Source organism: Epinephelus moara, chromosome 10 (assembly GCF_006386435.1).
Source record: "Epinephelus moara isolate mb chromosome 10, YSFRI_EMoa_1.0, whole genome shotgun sequence".
Lineage (NCBI taxonomy): Eukaryota > Metazoa > Chordata > Actinopteri > Perciformes > Serranidae > Epinephelus > Epinephelus moara.
Window position 1 is genome coordinate 21284292 of NC_065515.1, and position 13779 is coordinate 21298070.

General features: G+C 40.9%; 1 protein-coding gene across 1 annotated transcript in view; it reads left to right on the top strand.

Moving 5' to 3' along the window:
- The window catches only part of ankle1 (ankyrin repeat and LEM domain containing 1), a 12048-nt gene extending 3982 nt beyond the window's left edge, over positions 1–8066 (top strand). The window contains exons 5-9 of the mRNA XM_050054889.1: positions 876–3320; positions 3801–3969; positions 4446–4608; positions 4700–4832; positions 6206–8066. Of these exons, the coding sequence (XP_049910846.1) occupies positions 876–3320; positions 3801–3969; positions 4446–4608; positions 4700–4832; positions 6206–6372 (3077 nt within the window). The 3' untranslated portion in view covers positions 6373–8066. The remainder of the gene's footprint in view (positions 1–875; positions 3321–3800; positions 3970–4445; positions 4609–4699; positions 4833–6205) is intronic.
- Positions 8067–13779: the final 5713 nt, after the last annotated feature.

Below are 13779 nucleotides of genomic sequence, written 5' to 3' on the forward strand. Positions count from 1 at the left end.
TTGGGGACTAGGTTAATTGATAACTCTAAATTGTCCGTAGGTGTGAATGTGAGCGTCAATGGTTGTTTGTCTCTATGTGTCAGCCCTGCGATAGTCTGGCGACCTGTCCAGGGTGTACCCTGCCTCTCGCCCGATGTCAGCTGGGATAGGCTCCAGCCCCCCCGCGACCCTCAAGAGGATGAAGCGGTTAGAAGATGAATGAATGAATGATATATTTAGGAAAATATGCTATCTGTTGCCTCTTTAAATTTTGAGGAGTCATTGAAGACATGCTCTCACTTACAATAATGTTGAGAGTACAAAACAGCAAAACAAAACACAGAAATTAATTGGCTAGAAGAACAAATACTTAAAAACTTAATCTGAAAAATACCACTTGAATGCAAAGTTAATACGTTCAAATTGTGTTGTTTCATACCTGTAGAACTTGAGGAAAACAATGCATATCCAGATGTGTTAGAAATTACATGGATACACAGTATATTACAGTAATGCTTATTCAGCCAGAATTCACACCAATCTCAACTGATAGCTTAAATAAATCCCTTGAAATTTCAAAAACACACATATCGGACTCTACTAGTATTGATCTTGGATAGTGTATCTTAAATATATAAGGAACTACGGCAAATAAATACTTTGTTGATACCTGTAATTTGTGCCTAAATTGTGCTAGGAACATTTACTGTTTTTACAGTCAAATAAAAATAAATACAAGACTGATCATATGCCAATCTGTTCGGCAGTGTAAAGGCTAGTTCATATGGCTTACAGCATTTTTTTGTCAAGAATTTGGCTGCTTAGTCATAATTTTTTACCTTTTGTAGGAATGTAGGAATTGTGCTAATTTATATGGCTCTGTTGTTTCTCCACAGCTGTGTATTCAGACCAAGACACATTCAGCTATCCTGAATCAGAGTACAGCTTCAGTTCCCACTCCTCTATGATAAGTGACTTTGGTGAAGCCCCATTGAGCAGCACAAGGCGCTCATCATTTTTCAACCTGTCTAACATTAATGGAAGGCCAAATTGCAGAGGAATATCATATAATAGACTCTCTGATATGGACACTAAGAGGCATCACGGCCAGGACTGGAACAATTCCTCCTCACACTGGGCATCTGAAGGTCCCTCCATACTATCAAGCACTCGTATGTCTGCAGTGGGACCTGCAGCTGCGATGCCGATTCTTATGGAGGATGATTTATTAACTGACGAGGGTGTGTCCACATCGAAAGCAAATGAACATGCTGCTACAGCTGATGGTAGAATCTCTCTTTCCAGAAGAGACACTCTCCCTGCATTTCCCTCAAGGAGAGCGAGCCGTAAGAGTGTGAGCTTCAGAGACGTTGATGAGTATTTCCCCGTTTTTAGTTCTGAATCTCCCAAACAGCAGCCTGCTGTCGATGGCAGCCACTGCACCGGCAGCTTACCTTTTGACATGTCTGAATACTCTGACTTCCTGGATTCAGAACGCATGGCCACTGTTTTACACAAGCAGGGCATTGACGTCACATCGCCGGATCACGTTTATGTTTTTTGCAGGGAGAGCAGTGAGAGCACAGAGGAGGACTTGGAGAAAACGGTCATCAGTCACTGTGTTTTGGAAGACAGTGATGATGAACAGGAGGGTGAACATGTAGAAGAGGCTCAGGTGAATATACCAGAACAGCCAGGCCCGTCTCATGTTGGCAGCAGTAGCAGTGGGACAGGTAGTAGTCATTATAGTAGCTGCGAGAGCGACCATTACACCAGTGCTTTGGATGCTTCTACACACCCAAAACATTTTTTACTCCCTGAGGTAGAGGACGCTTGTCATGGGGCTGAATCTGACCGAAAGATTCAGATTTCTACTGACTCTGATTCTAAATTTACAAGGCAAGATCTGCCACCTGTTCAAACAGAACATCAGATGGATTCAAAAACTACAGAACATTTACCAGGTTTGTGTGATAAACAGGCTCTGTCTGAAGTAAAATACCCAAACAATGACTTGTCTGAGGCATGTAGTGGTCCTGTTGTGGCCACCCAAAGTGAAGGTCGCATTGGCCAGCCAGTGGCAGACACCCCATTGGATGAAGCAGCCGAGACATTACAGGAAATCTTCAACCTTCCATTCACACCGAGCCCTTATGTAACAGGCAGGACTCGCTCAAGATTGAGTCGCTGCTCAATGAGAACAAGCAAAACGCCCGAGAGCCTCCTCGCCACCTCTTCTCTGTTTGAAGAGACCCTCCCCACACCCGTTCGGACACGCCGCCAGACGCCTCGATCTCAAAGCAGTGCAGACTTTTACAGTTCACCACACGTACCTTGTCGTACACCACACTATTCAGGGGAAAGCACAGGAGGAGACTCCTTGCCTGCTGATAGCCAGGACACACAGTCCAGCACCCTCAGAGCTGGTTCAAGTGTTAGCAATAGCCAAGCTGACACTCTCATCCTCTCCAAGAGCGTAACTGATTCTGCTTCTGAATCACAGACTCTATCTGACACAGTCATACTGGAGACAAACCAAGACCCTTCAGAGGATGCTTATGAAAGAAACCTTGCAGAGATTATACTGGCCATGCAAGGCCACGATCTTCTGACTGATGACCTGACAAGTACAGATGAGGCAACAACAAAGAGAAACGAAAGTGAAGACAAGGTAGATTCCCAAAACAGTGAAGATGCCTGGATCACTGAAGGCTACAGCTCCCAGCCAGAGTCTGTCTCATCTTCATCTAGCTCCAGTTATTTTTCCCCCCGGAGGTCCAGGGAAGACTCTGATTTTCCTTCCACTCCAGGCACTGGCTGCACCCCCAGGTACAGCATGAGCCGGCTTTCCAGCTGCCGCAGGCCGCAGCACCTGGCTAACCTATCTTACACCCCCGGAGGGCGTCCGCACATTCAGGATCTGGACGAACCGGTGGAGTACCTCTACACCGATACCGAACAGGGCCACAAGCTGATAGAGATCCACGTCCCACCCATGTCGAACACCTCACTCAGCTCCAGCATGAGCACCACCAGCAGCGAGGAAACCATCCTTTATGACTGGCGCTCCATGCAGACGGACATGATGAACGCAGGAAAGGAGAACAAGAAGCCTCAGAAAGTGCAACAAAAGGAAGAAAAGGATGATGACAGGCTATTGCCGGAGACCAAAGGGATGACCGACAAGGAGCTGAGGCTGAGGCTAGTAGAGCTGGGGGAGAGCCCAGGCCCTATCAGCTGCCGCACCAGGCCCACCTACATGCGAAGGCTGTGTCGCCTGTTGCAGGAGTCAAACTCCCAGTCACTACATCCCCAGAAGCAGTTGGAGCAGCCACAAACAGGTAACACTCATGCTCTTTAGTTACAGCTCTTGATTACTGTTTAGCTAACTTAAGCTATCATTAGGTGATGATAGTATTTCTGAATGTGTGGTTTGGATTGTGAGCAGTTTGGGGATGAGATGGGGAATGTGTGAGAAGATAAATGAAACAAAAAAAATGTCATTTATAATGAAGTCATAATTACGTTACTATTTCAAGCGACGTTTGTCCTGTGAAGTAGTGCAATAGTCGTGGCCTTTAGTTGACCGTAAAATCAGTCTTTTAACGAAGCATGAAAATGGAAAATTGAACTCATTATTCGTGTTGAAGCTCTCCACCACTGTTTGGGGAATTCAAGAAGGCATCACTTTGTGGGCGGATTAGATTAGACGTACTGAGTGAATGAGGCATATTAATACACTTATTATCATTTAGCTTGTTAACCCCATCTCTGACACAGCACATCATTTTTTTTTGTGTTCTCTTGTTTGATTTTTGTAGATTTAGGTTATAGTCCGGAATTGTGTCGGGCCCTGCGGACCTTTGAGCTGCCTGACTGCCAGGCCGATGAGCAGGCTTTGTGCCAGCAGTTTGATCAACCAGATCAAAACAGAAAATGGAGGGAGGGCATCATCAAGTCCAGCTTCAACTACCTGCTGCTCGACCCGAGGTCTGCTGTTTTGTGATTTATGTTTTTATTGGTTTTCTCCGGGGTAATGTTGCAAGCTCTTTGAGGAAAGATGAGCTGGACTGCACAAAGAAATGTCCTTTTTGCCTTTTCTATTTTGCATGAAAATCATTTCTACACCCAACTGCTTGTATTAGAACAAGAGACTATGCTGTGTATGAAAAACAACCATTTGATTTGTCATATTGCAGTTTGCTTTGGGAATTCATACGTTGATATTTTGTCCCATAATCAGAGTAACGAACTAACGAAACAAGGCTATTGGCTGGTTTTGTAGAAGAATTTACACATAGACAGACATCTGTAACATCAACAATAATAACTGTCTTCAACATTTAGAGATGTTAAATTCCCAGTGTATCTTTAGTTCGGACTGTAACACCCACAACTCTCTAACACAGATGAACACCTTTCACCCTCAAAGTCTAATTAAATGGATCCTTGTTCTTCTCTGCCAGAGTGACGAAAAACCTCCCATTCCGCAGTCGCACCATGACTCCACAGGAGTGTTTCCAGACATTTATCCACGCTATATTTTATGTGGGCAAAGGAAAACGCTCCCGCCCCTACAGCCACATGTATGAGGCTTTAGAGTACTTCAAAGGAGAGAAGACCGCCAAGGTAAGGCAGCGCCTCCTGATCAGTCTTAGCTAATTAAAGTCAAATAAACGCATGTATCTAAATCACTGTCCCTTTCTTCTCTGTGTGATAGAAACTGTGCCCCAAAGTGCAGCACATCCTTCAGGTGTGGAACGCCGAGCAGGGCGTCATCTCTCTGCATTGTTTCCAGAATGTCATTCCGGTGGAGGCTTACACAAGAGAGGCCTGCATGGTAGAGGCCATCGGTGAGTACAGAGGGGGTGAAACTCATCACCAATTATCTACGTGAAGTGGCAAACGGTGATGTAACCCACTGGAGAACTCCTGTTTGGATACACATTCCCCATCTGCTTTGTATCAGGGTCTTGAATCATCCCGTCAATTGCTTTTATATAGGAATTATCAGCAAATTGTTGGTCACATAAAATATATAATGTGATAGTTAGAGGTAAAAGGATTTAATGACTGCTGGCAAAAAAGGGTGGCACATGTATATAGAAGGGGGATGGGACAAAACCAATTAACAGACAGATAGACAATAACACAAAGCAGTTATGATGATGTATGTGGTGATATGGTAAGAGTCCAGGGCTATAGATTAGATTGTCTCAGGCAGAGTATGTGTTGATAATGTATGTGTGTTCATGTTTTGATGTTTGTGTGTGAGGCAGCTGTGTGTGTATGGGATTAGGAGTAGGCTAATGATGATGATAATTTGATAGTCATCAATTAATACATAATATCATAAGCACAATTGTAGTAAGGTTTGAAACCATAGCTTTAGACTTAATTCTAACGTCTAATTTATTTATTCTAATTTACTTGAAACTTATATATTGAAACAGTTTGATGAGGAAGATGCAGGAGAGGTTTGTGGTTGTGAAGAGCAACATTAGGGATTTCTAAATGAGACAAAATGGAGTCATTACCTGAAGGGTAACCTTCTGGGTTTGTTGCTTGCAGTTGCTATAAATTAAGTCAATGGGATGATCAAAGAGCTGACAAATGAAGCAACATGTTGTAGCTATTTGATAGACTGTCAACTGTGCTCCTTGATATTTTTGTAAATGTATATATGTGGCATGTTTTCCCCATTTTCTTTTTTGTGTAATCAGTTTTTATTGAAATTTACAGTTAAGAATACAGGGTGGCTATAAATGTAATTCACAGAAAAGAGAAGTGAAGCGCACATTCTCACGTTACATTGCATCAATCCCAAAAGATATGAGAACAAAAAACAAGGACTGAATCGTAATTCTACCCTGAATCAGTACAAACAAAACAATGCACAAGTAAAACAAGCCTTGTTTTCTTTTTGAACATTTTTCAAAGTTCCGACTACTGCCTATAATCTCACTTTGTGACTATTTTTAAGAAATCAAACCTGTGAAATCTACCTGTAATCTCACAAGTGACCTTGACGTGTTATTATATTGAGTATCTAAATTATAACTGACTACAGTTCTCCTCTTTTTGATGCATTTTTGCATCGGACTGTGTGAGGCATGGCTGTTACTTTCCAGCGGAAAATCCGTAAATAAATACAAATGAAAACAAACTGTTGATCTTACACTAGCCTAGCATGTCAGTAACCTTCTTGATTTCACAATTGTTCCAGGGTTGAAGATGCTCACCAATCAGAAGCGAGGAGATTTTTATGGCGTGGTGTCCACCTGGCAGGCGAAGAAGAAACGGGACCTGGGCGTCCACCTGCTGTACCGGGCCATGCAGATCTTCCTGGCCGAGGGTGAGAGGCAACTCAGACCAGCAGACATCAGACAGTAGTGACCCCCACTGGAGGGGGGTATGTAGTGCAGCAACATGTCACTGCACATTGGGAAATACCGCTAGTTCAGGGTACAAAATAGTTCTTCTTTGAATCATTGTGCACTTAAAAGTCAGTGTGGTTCACAACATAAAGACCCCTTGAGCTGCTACCCAACATTTAATTGTCTTTTTGCTACAAATGAACTTTGATCCGTCCATTTCTCAGCATTATACACTTTATCAAACACGCAACATCCTCTGATCATATCTATCAACTTGCTTGTTTTCCATTGCTTGCTTTATGTGGAATAATACTTACAGGGAAGTGATTATGAACATGATCTGGAAATCAAAACTGTGAGACTGCAGGTCTTTCAGAAGTCACAACAAGTAGGCATAAGTTATTTTCCAAAAACATTCCTCCCATTTGAATCCTTTCCTTCTTGACTACTGTCATATTAATTACTTTTCCAAATCCACATCCAGTTCAGATGTATTTCAGTATAATCAAATTAGCCGGTGTCACATTGCACACAAACAAGTCGATGCAAAATGTTTTAAAAAATATTTTCTAAAAAAGTGAAAAAAAGTTGGGAGAGTGTTATTAACAAAGGAAGCCAGGTAGTTCGCCGCGTATATTTTGTGGATGTTAAGTTTGGCAGAGGCCTGTAAGTGGTACTTAGTATGATAGGTTTCATAGATCAGTAAGGAAGTGTATAGTTTTAGAAACTCAGTGTCTTAAAACTTGTTTACATGGCTGGACTTCCATTTTGTTTGTTGTGCTATTTTTGTAAAGCATTGTAGGCAAGCTCATGATATGATAGCATCCTATTATGCTAGGCTTTAGTGTATATACAGTTTCTTTTAGAAATGTCCGTATAATGAGATACACTAGGTAGAAATCAGACGCTTAAGTTGGTCGAACATCAGCACTTAAAATGTTACGATCAGCAGACTGTCCAAGTTAGTAGCAGAACTGTTTTTTATAGTTAACATCATTGTGGTTGCAGCTGTTATTTGGTGCCACAATCTACTTTGATAGCTAGTTAAGTCAATACCAAATTGAAGTCACTTTTTTAAAAAGGTTTTTTCCACAATCCCTCATGGACGACACATTTCTGTCCAGGGCAGCTTCAAAACCATTCATTATGTGCTCAGGGTGATACAGTTGATCAGGTGTCTGGAAGCTGCACATATTCTTTATTTTACACAAAAGGCATTAAATATTGACCATTAAAAGCATCATTTTGTGTTTTAGAAATATATATATTTTTTTACATCTAAACCCCAAGTTTAAAGAAAAAAAAAATCAAAGCATTAGAGCATCATGTAGGGGAGTAACTGATCTGCAGCATTTACTTTTTAATATGGATTGAACGTCATGAAACTAATTACAGACTACGTATAACCACTATAACTACAAACCATTAATAATACTTTTTACAGTTTGCATAATTCTAACAATAAAACTCCTTCGTTGTGAGCTATGTTTGATGATTTTTCCTGATTGATTGTCAAACAGCAAATCTTTCAGTCATGCACAAGACAATATTACAATCATTTCTGCATACATGTAATGAAGTCCTCTCTTTTCATTGTGATCCTTATGTTCCTGTGTAACTGCTGTAGTTTCTTGCTCCTTTTATTTTGCATTTATGTAAATGTAGTAAAAAGAAAAACACAAATGACAAAACTTGAGTGGGTGAGTTCTTCCGTGTCGGGCTCTTTGGTGTCCCTCTAGTGGACAAAGACAGTCATTAATTTTGTTCCTCAGGCCCCTCATGCAGTGGCTGGCCTTCATCTAATGTGATTCATTAAAATGTGTGTTTGATTTTAATATTGCATGCAGTTATTTATGGAGAGCTGCACATTGTGTTTAAGTCTAATACCAGTTTTTAACATCCGACTCAAGAACCTAATTTCACAACTTTATTTTAACATCTGTAAATCATTGAGAAACAATCTGTGCCTGTTTACAGTTTGGTCAACAAGAGCTTCAGTTGCCTCAGTCCTACAAAAACACAATTTAGGCTTTAGTGTGCATCTTTGCTTTGCAAGGAGGAGCTGATTTTCTTTCTCGGTTAAATGTTGCACGTCTAATTTGGTAACAGTAGTGTTCAATTACAGTTATCGTGAGTCATTCAGTTTCATAGATCTGTAGCTCCTTGCTCGTGGTTAGCCAATATTTCTTACAAGCATCATTGTGGTTCTTACAGTGAGTGTCTTCTTGAACGTAGTCTTGTCTGACGTCCGCCCCGTGGCTCCGTTACACATTAAATTACTTAACTGAGCAGGGCTGCATATCTTAATGGAGTAGTTGCTCTCTAATGCACACGTCATAATTTAGACTCTTGAGATAATGGGCTTAAATGTGCAGAATAAATATTGTGTTATGTGGCCAGTCATAAATTAGCAGTATATTTAAGAAAATATTTAAAGTAAGGATACAGTATATCTTGAGTACAGGGTTATTTGGAAAGCTTGAAATTATAGTTATGACCCAGGGTGTGTAAATGAAACTAAAAGACCACATCAGGGGGATTTTCCACTTGAACCAGTACCGTTTCTCATTTCTGTTGGTCAAGCATTGGTCATGATACAGAAATAGCTCTGTTCAGTTTTTTATTTCAAATACTGTGCAGGTACTTTCCTGATGAGACAGGACAGAACAGAAGCCTACAGTAAAAAGCATTTAACTGTCCTAGCAGACTGAAAGTCACACAGTACCTCGTTATGTACGGGTGCTTTATCAGCACACTTTATTCATTCAAAGACCAAACTGCACTACACCAGCAGGTAAACTCGTGGAAAACTTTACCGTCGCTGTAATCATTTGTAGTGGAAATACAAATGAGTTTAGCTGCCACACAGTAGGAAATATATTTTGCTCATGAAAATACAAATGCTTAAAATTTATTTACTGGAACTGTACAAATCTCTTTAATTATATTTTCTTAAATGTGTTTTCAATTTGGCAACATGGATAAGCAGCTGGCTTTAATTATTTCATATTAATTTCAGTTACATTACATCCCTCATCTTAGATTTCAACAGAAATGAAATGCCATTTAACCTCAAATGATAATGAAAAATATGAATGTTATCATTACATAGCAGTCTAGTCTACACTGAGGCCTGAGTGAATTCAGGCAATTATGAGACGAGATTAACGGTGGAAAAAAAAAAAAAAAGATGTGTCTGCATTTTTGTTGAATGCATGTTGAGTCAGAAAAGTTTTGCAGGCGTTGCTGTCATTGCTAGTTACAAGTTTGTTTTTATTTTACCTGAGCTGACTGTTCTGACAGCTTGTCAGGGCTGTGTTTGTCATAACTGCGCTATTATTTCTGTATGTAATAATCTGTTGAACCAAGACATTTCAGTAAAAAGATTTACATAATTCCTTAGATAAAAATGTATACTTTTACTACAGTATTTAAATGATTTAGTATGTCTTTTTATTGCATTATGTTCTAGTAAGTAATAATTTATATGAAGACATACTGTAAATGTGTGTATATTTAATTCAGCAATTGTTCATTTCTTTCTGTAAAATTTGAAGTGAGTGAAAGCCATCCATTTGCTTGATATAAAATGTCCAAAGTAGTGACAGATCAGTACTGATACTGAAAAAAAAGCTTCTCAATAGTCAGTAGTACCACTGAATATAATACTTAGATTTAAATAAGCAATAGATCAGTGGTGTGCAACATTAATCTGCAGCAGATTTTAAAAAAAACTTTTCTAAATGTTTAAAGGCCGGGGCTTTCACACTCACTTTCACATCTCCTCTAACCAAACCAAAGAAGAACAAAGCGACAAAAAAACACCCACCACTTTATTGAAGGCTGAACTGGTGACTTTATTTGATAGAAAAACAACAAATGACACAGCATGCAGTATTATAACAAATACTAAATGAGCTAAGTTCTATAATTTAATGGCTTGCCAGACAGAAAAACATGTAAAACATGAATGAAAATTAATATTTTATTCCACATTATAAAAAAACAGTTGATCGTAAAATTACACATCTACCATTACAAAGCCGTAAACTAACTTTATATTAAAAATGGATGGCATTTATACTTACAGTTGAGTGGTTTTATCTTTGAAATTCTGGTTGATAAAATTATGACCTTTACTGACAACATTCTCTTTTTTTTTAAATCCAAAAAGGTCACTTATAATTTTGCATCCATTCCCATTCAACACATTCCCTCTGTTTATTTTTCATGTAATATTTACAACAACTAAATCATTTATCAGAGCGTAGATGCAATGCAAGCCATATTTTTCTTTAAAGGTCATTTTCCTCCAACTATCTCTTGCATCTCCTTTTCTTCTTCCTCCTCTTCTGTAGCCAGACTCGGACCCCTACGCCTCAGCAAGCGTGATCGAGATGCAATCTGAACTGCCTGTCAATTCATACCGCCTGTGTGCGCCTGTTGTTGGTGGGAGGTGAAGGGGGGGGGCAAGCGGAGAAATAAATAATGCCATCATCAGCATATCGTGACGCTATTCCTTGTGACGTTCAGATGAAATCTGGGACACAGTTGCATTCATCGTTCAGTGAGCTCTTCCACACAGTTAAACCCACCGACAGCAATGAATGTTGATTGTGACCTTTGCTGTGGTTTGGCAGCTGAAAATATTTTTTGTTTGTTTGTTTGTGGAGGATGGATGCAGTGCTCTTCTTGTGATTTTTTTCCAGGAGTCATTGGTCAGGCCTGTGTGCAGGTGTCTGCGTGTTTTACCTCTTTTTTTTTTCTTCTTCTTTTTTGAGACAGAGTGACAAAGGCTGGCCACAGGGTACAATCAACGGTCGATGGTTTTTTCAATTTAGCTCAAACTCACCGACAGCGTTGAATGTTCACTGGGGCGAGAACAGACCTGATGGTGACCGGGGATGACAGTCTGCTTAGAGATGCAGAGGGAGCAAGTCGTCTCTGTGGGTGGAAAAGCTTCTAACACTCACCCTCTCTCACTAAATCGCTCTTTCATTCTCTGAGCGGGAAGGACACTGAAAAAGTCATGAGTGTTTTACCATACTTTGATGATGCTATCTTTTCCGTGTGGGCTCCAGTTCCAATAAGAGAATGAAAAAGGATTCATAGGAAGGAACAAACATGCTGAGAAACATTTGTAAAATGCAGTGTATTATTAGATTTATTATTAAAAGAACTCCTGTCCCCTGTGCTCTCCTCAACAACAACCCTTGCAAAAAAAAGAAACAGAAGCAGCTTTTTCCAACCTCACTTGAATCGTGGCAATGACATCGAGTCCTGTTTGCACTATTAACTCTTTGACACGCGGTCATTGTGACACCAAAGTTGTGGGAACCCATTTTGCTTCACTGCAAGTAGCAGTTAGAAGAGGGAAGTCATCTTGAAACTCCTGACTCATAGTGGGTTTTAGTAAACGCAGCACCTGGGTATAAGCTGCAGCTAGTCGCCATATGCTGTATTTAAGCACAACGGCGTGGCCTCTAGAGAGGCACAAGCATGCCTCGAGGGCTTCATGCAAGGTGGAGGATGAGGAAGACATTGGGTATGAAACCGTCGACTCACCCAGATCAATAGCGTATGTTGTTTTCGCTATGATGTGGCACTGTGGCTGAAGACTAGGGCAGTTTTTTTTCTTCTTGCACTGATACCAGTAAAGGAACTGTCCGCCATCTTGTACGAAGGTTTTTATTACACACTGCTGACTCATTGTTGCTCATCATGAGAATAAAAAGCGCAGAGTTTGAGAAGCAGAAAAATCAAATGCCACAAAGCTGCTGTAGCAATTAGATAGGACCTGACAATAAAGCTGTGGCAGTGAGTCAAGATGTGGTCGGATGATAAATATGGTGCTGCACCTTTTTTACAGCAGGATAAGGAGTGACTAAGATGATGTGGTGGATATCTCATGTCCTGCCAAATCCCCATTGCAAACAGAAAACATAGAGTTAAAAATAACACTCTAATAGCCTTTACTATTAGGCCTGTGAGTATTAACATCTGAAGATTTTTTTTTAAGACTTGAATTTCTACTACATGCCTGACAGCAAAGAGTGCGCTACTTCTCTTTTCTCCTTTGGATCACAAGAGCTGCTCCTACCTTGTCATTCCCTGTGTATCTCAGTCCTCTGAAAGGCTCGTCATTTGTGAGCAAAAAAACAAAAAAATAATCACAACTCAAAATATCTCAATCAAAATCCAGTTTTCTAGCCGCTGACACGTCACGCCAAGCTCGGACAAAAAAGCACAGTCCTTGCTGCAAGGGACACCGCTAACTCGGCCTCTCTCCACTCTCCCGAACAGTGATTTGAGTGACAGCGTTGGAATTGACAGAAGTGGATGAGAAGGAATGTCGCTTTATAAGGTCTTCTCTGGCCGCAGGACGAGGGTGACAGTAGGAAGAAAGATCCGGGACACGCAACTAGAGAGAGAAGGGCCCTGAGCTGACAATGTGGCCCTAATCTGAATGACAAGGTCTGCACATCAGCCCTCAAACCAGCCTGGGTTGAGTGTGGGGGGGGGGTGGCGGATGATGAGGGGAGAGAGGAAGGAGAAGGGAGAGTGCGAGAGGAATAAGATGAGACAGAGGGGGGGAGGGCAGGCAAGGGTGTCCTTCCTTCAAACATGTTGGCCTTAATGGCACGGACAGCTCTGACATTTAACCACTGAATCATTTTTAGATAAGTGGATGTGGTAGTTTGTGTGTGTGTGTGTGTGTGTGTGGGGGAGTTGTGACTTGTAAAAATTTCAGGAGGCGTTTTCGTGGCTAAATATAAAGAGCTTTAAAATGGCAAGGAAAAAAGGAGGCTAAGGAATCATGGTGATCACAGAACATGGACGATCTGCCTAATGGGTGAAACGACTTCACTTTAAAGGTAGATGGAAGAGAAGAGGAGAAACTTCGTGACTTTAAGGGGCAGTAAATTACTGGACCAGGGAGAATCTGTGCAGGAGACGTGACCTGATGGCTCTCCCTTATTTAGTAACTACTGTCGAGGTTGTCTTGAGCAACAACACAACCCACAGTGGGGTCATTGAAGCTGCATAGCAGAAAACCCAAACTGTAATGGGCATCTCCCAAAGGGGAATTACTATGAATGTGATACAGGACGCCGCAGATAAAGGCCACATATGCTGAGCAGATTGTGAATGAAAGAAAGCTGTAAAAAAAAAAAAATGTCAAAGCTGCTCCAAGGAGTGCTGACAAAAGCAAACTAGCAGAACAAGTTTGTGTAACGGATACTGTCAAAGTTTCACAATTAGCACTGCGGACACTGTCAAAACACCGCAGTAATTCCAGACTGACAGATCATACAGGAGGTGATTGAATTACTCCGAAACAACAAAAGAACCATCTGCACTTGATATTACAGTAGCGTGTGAATGCGCCATTCTTTTTTTTAATGTCAGAGGATATCCTTTC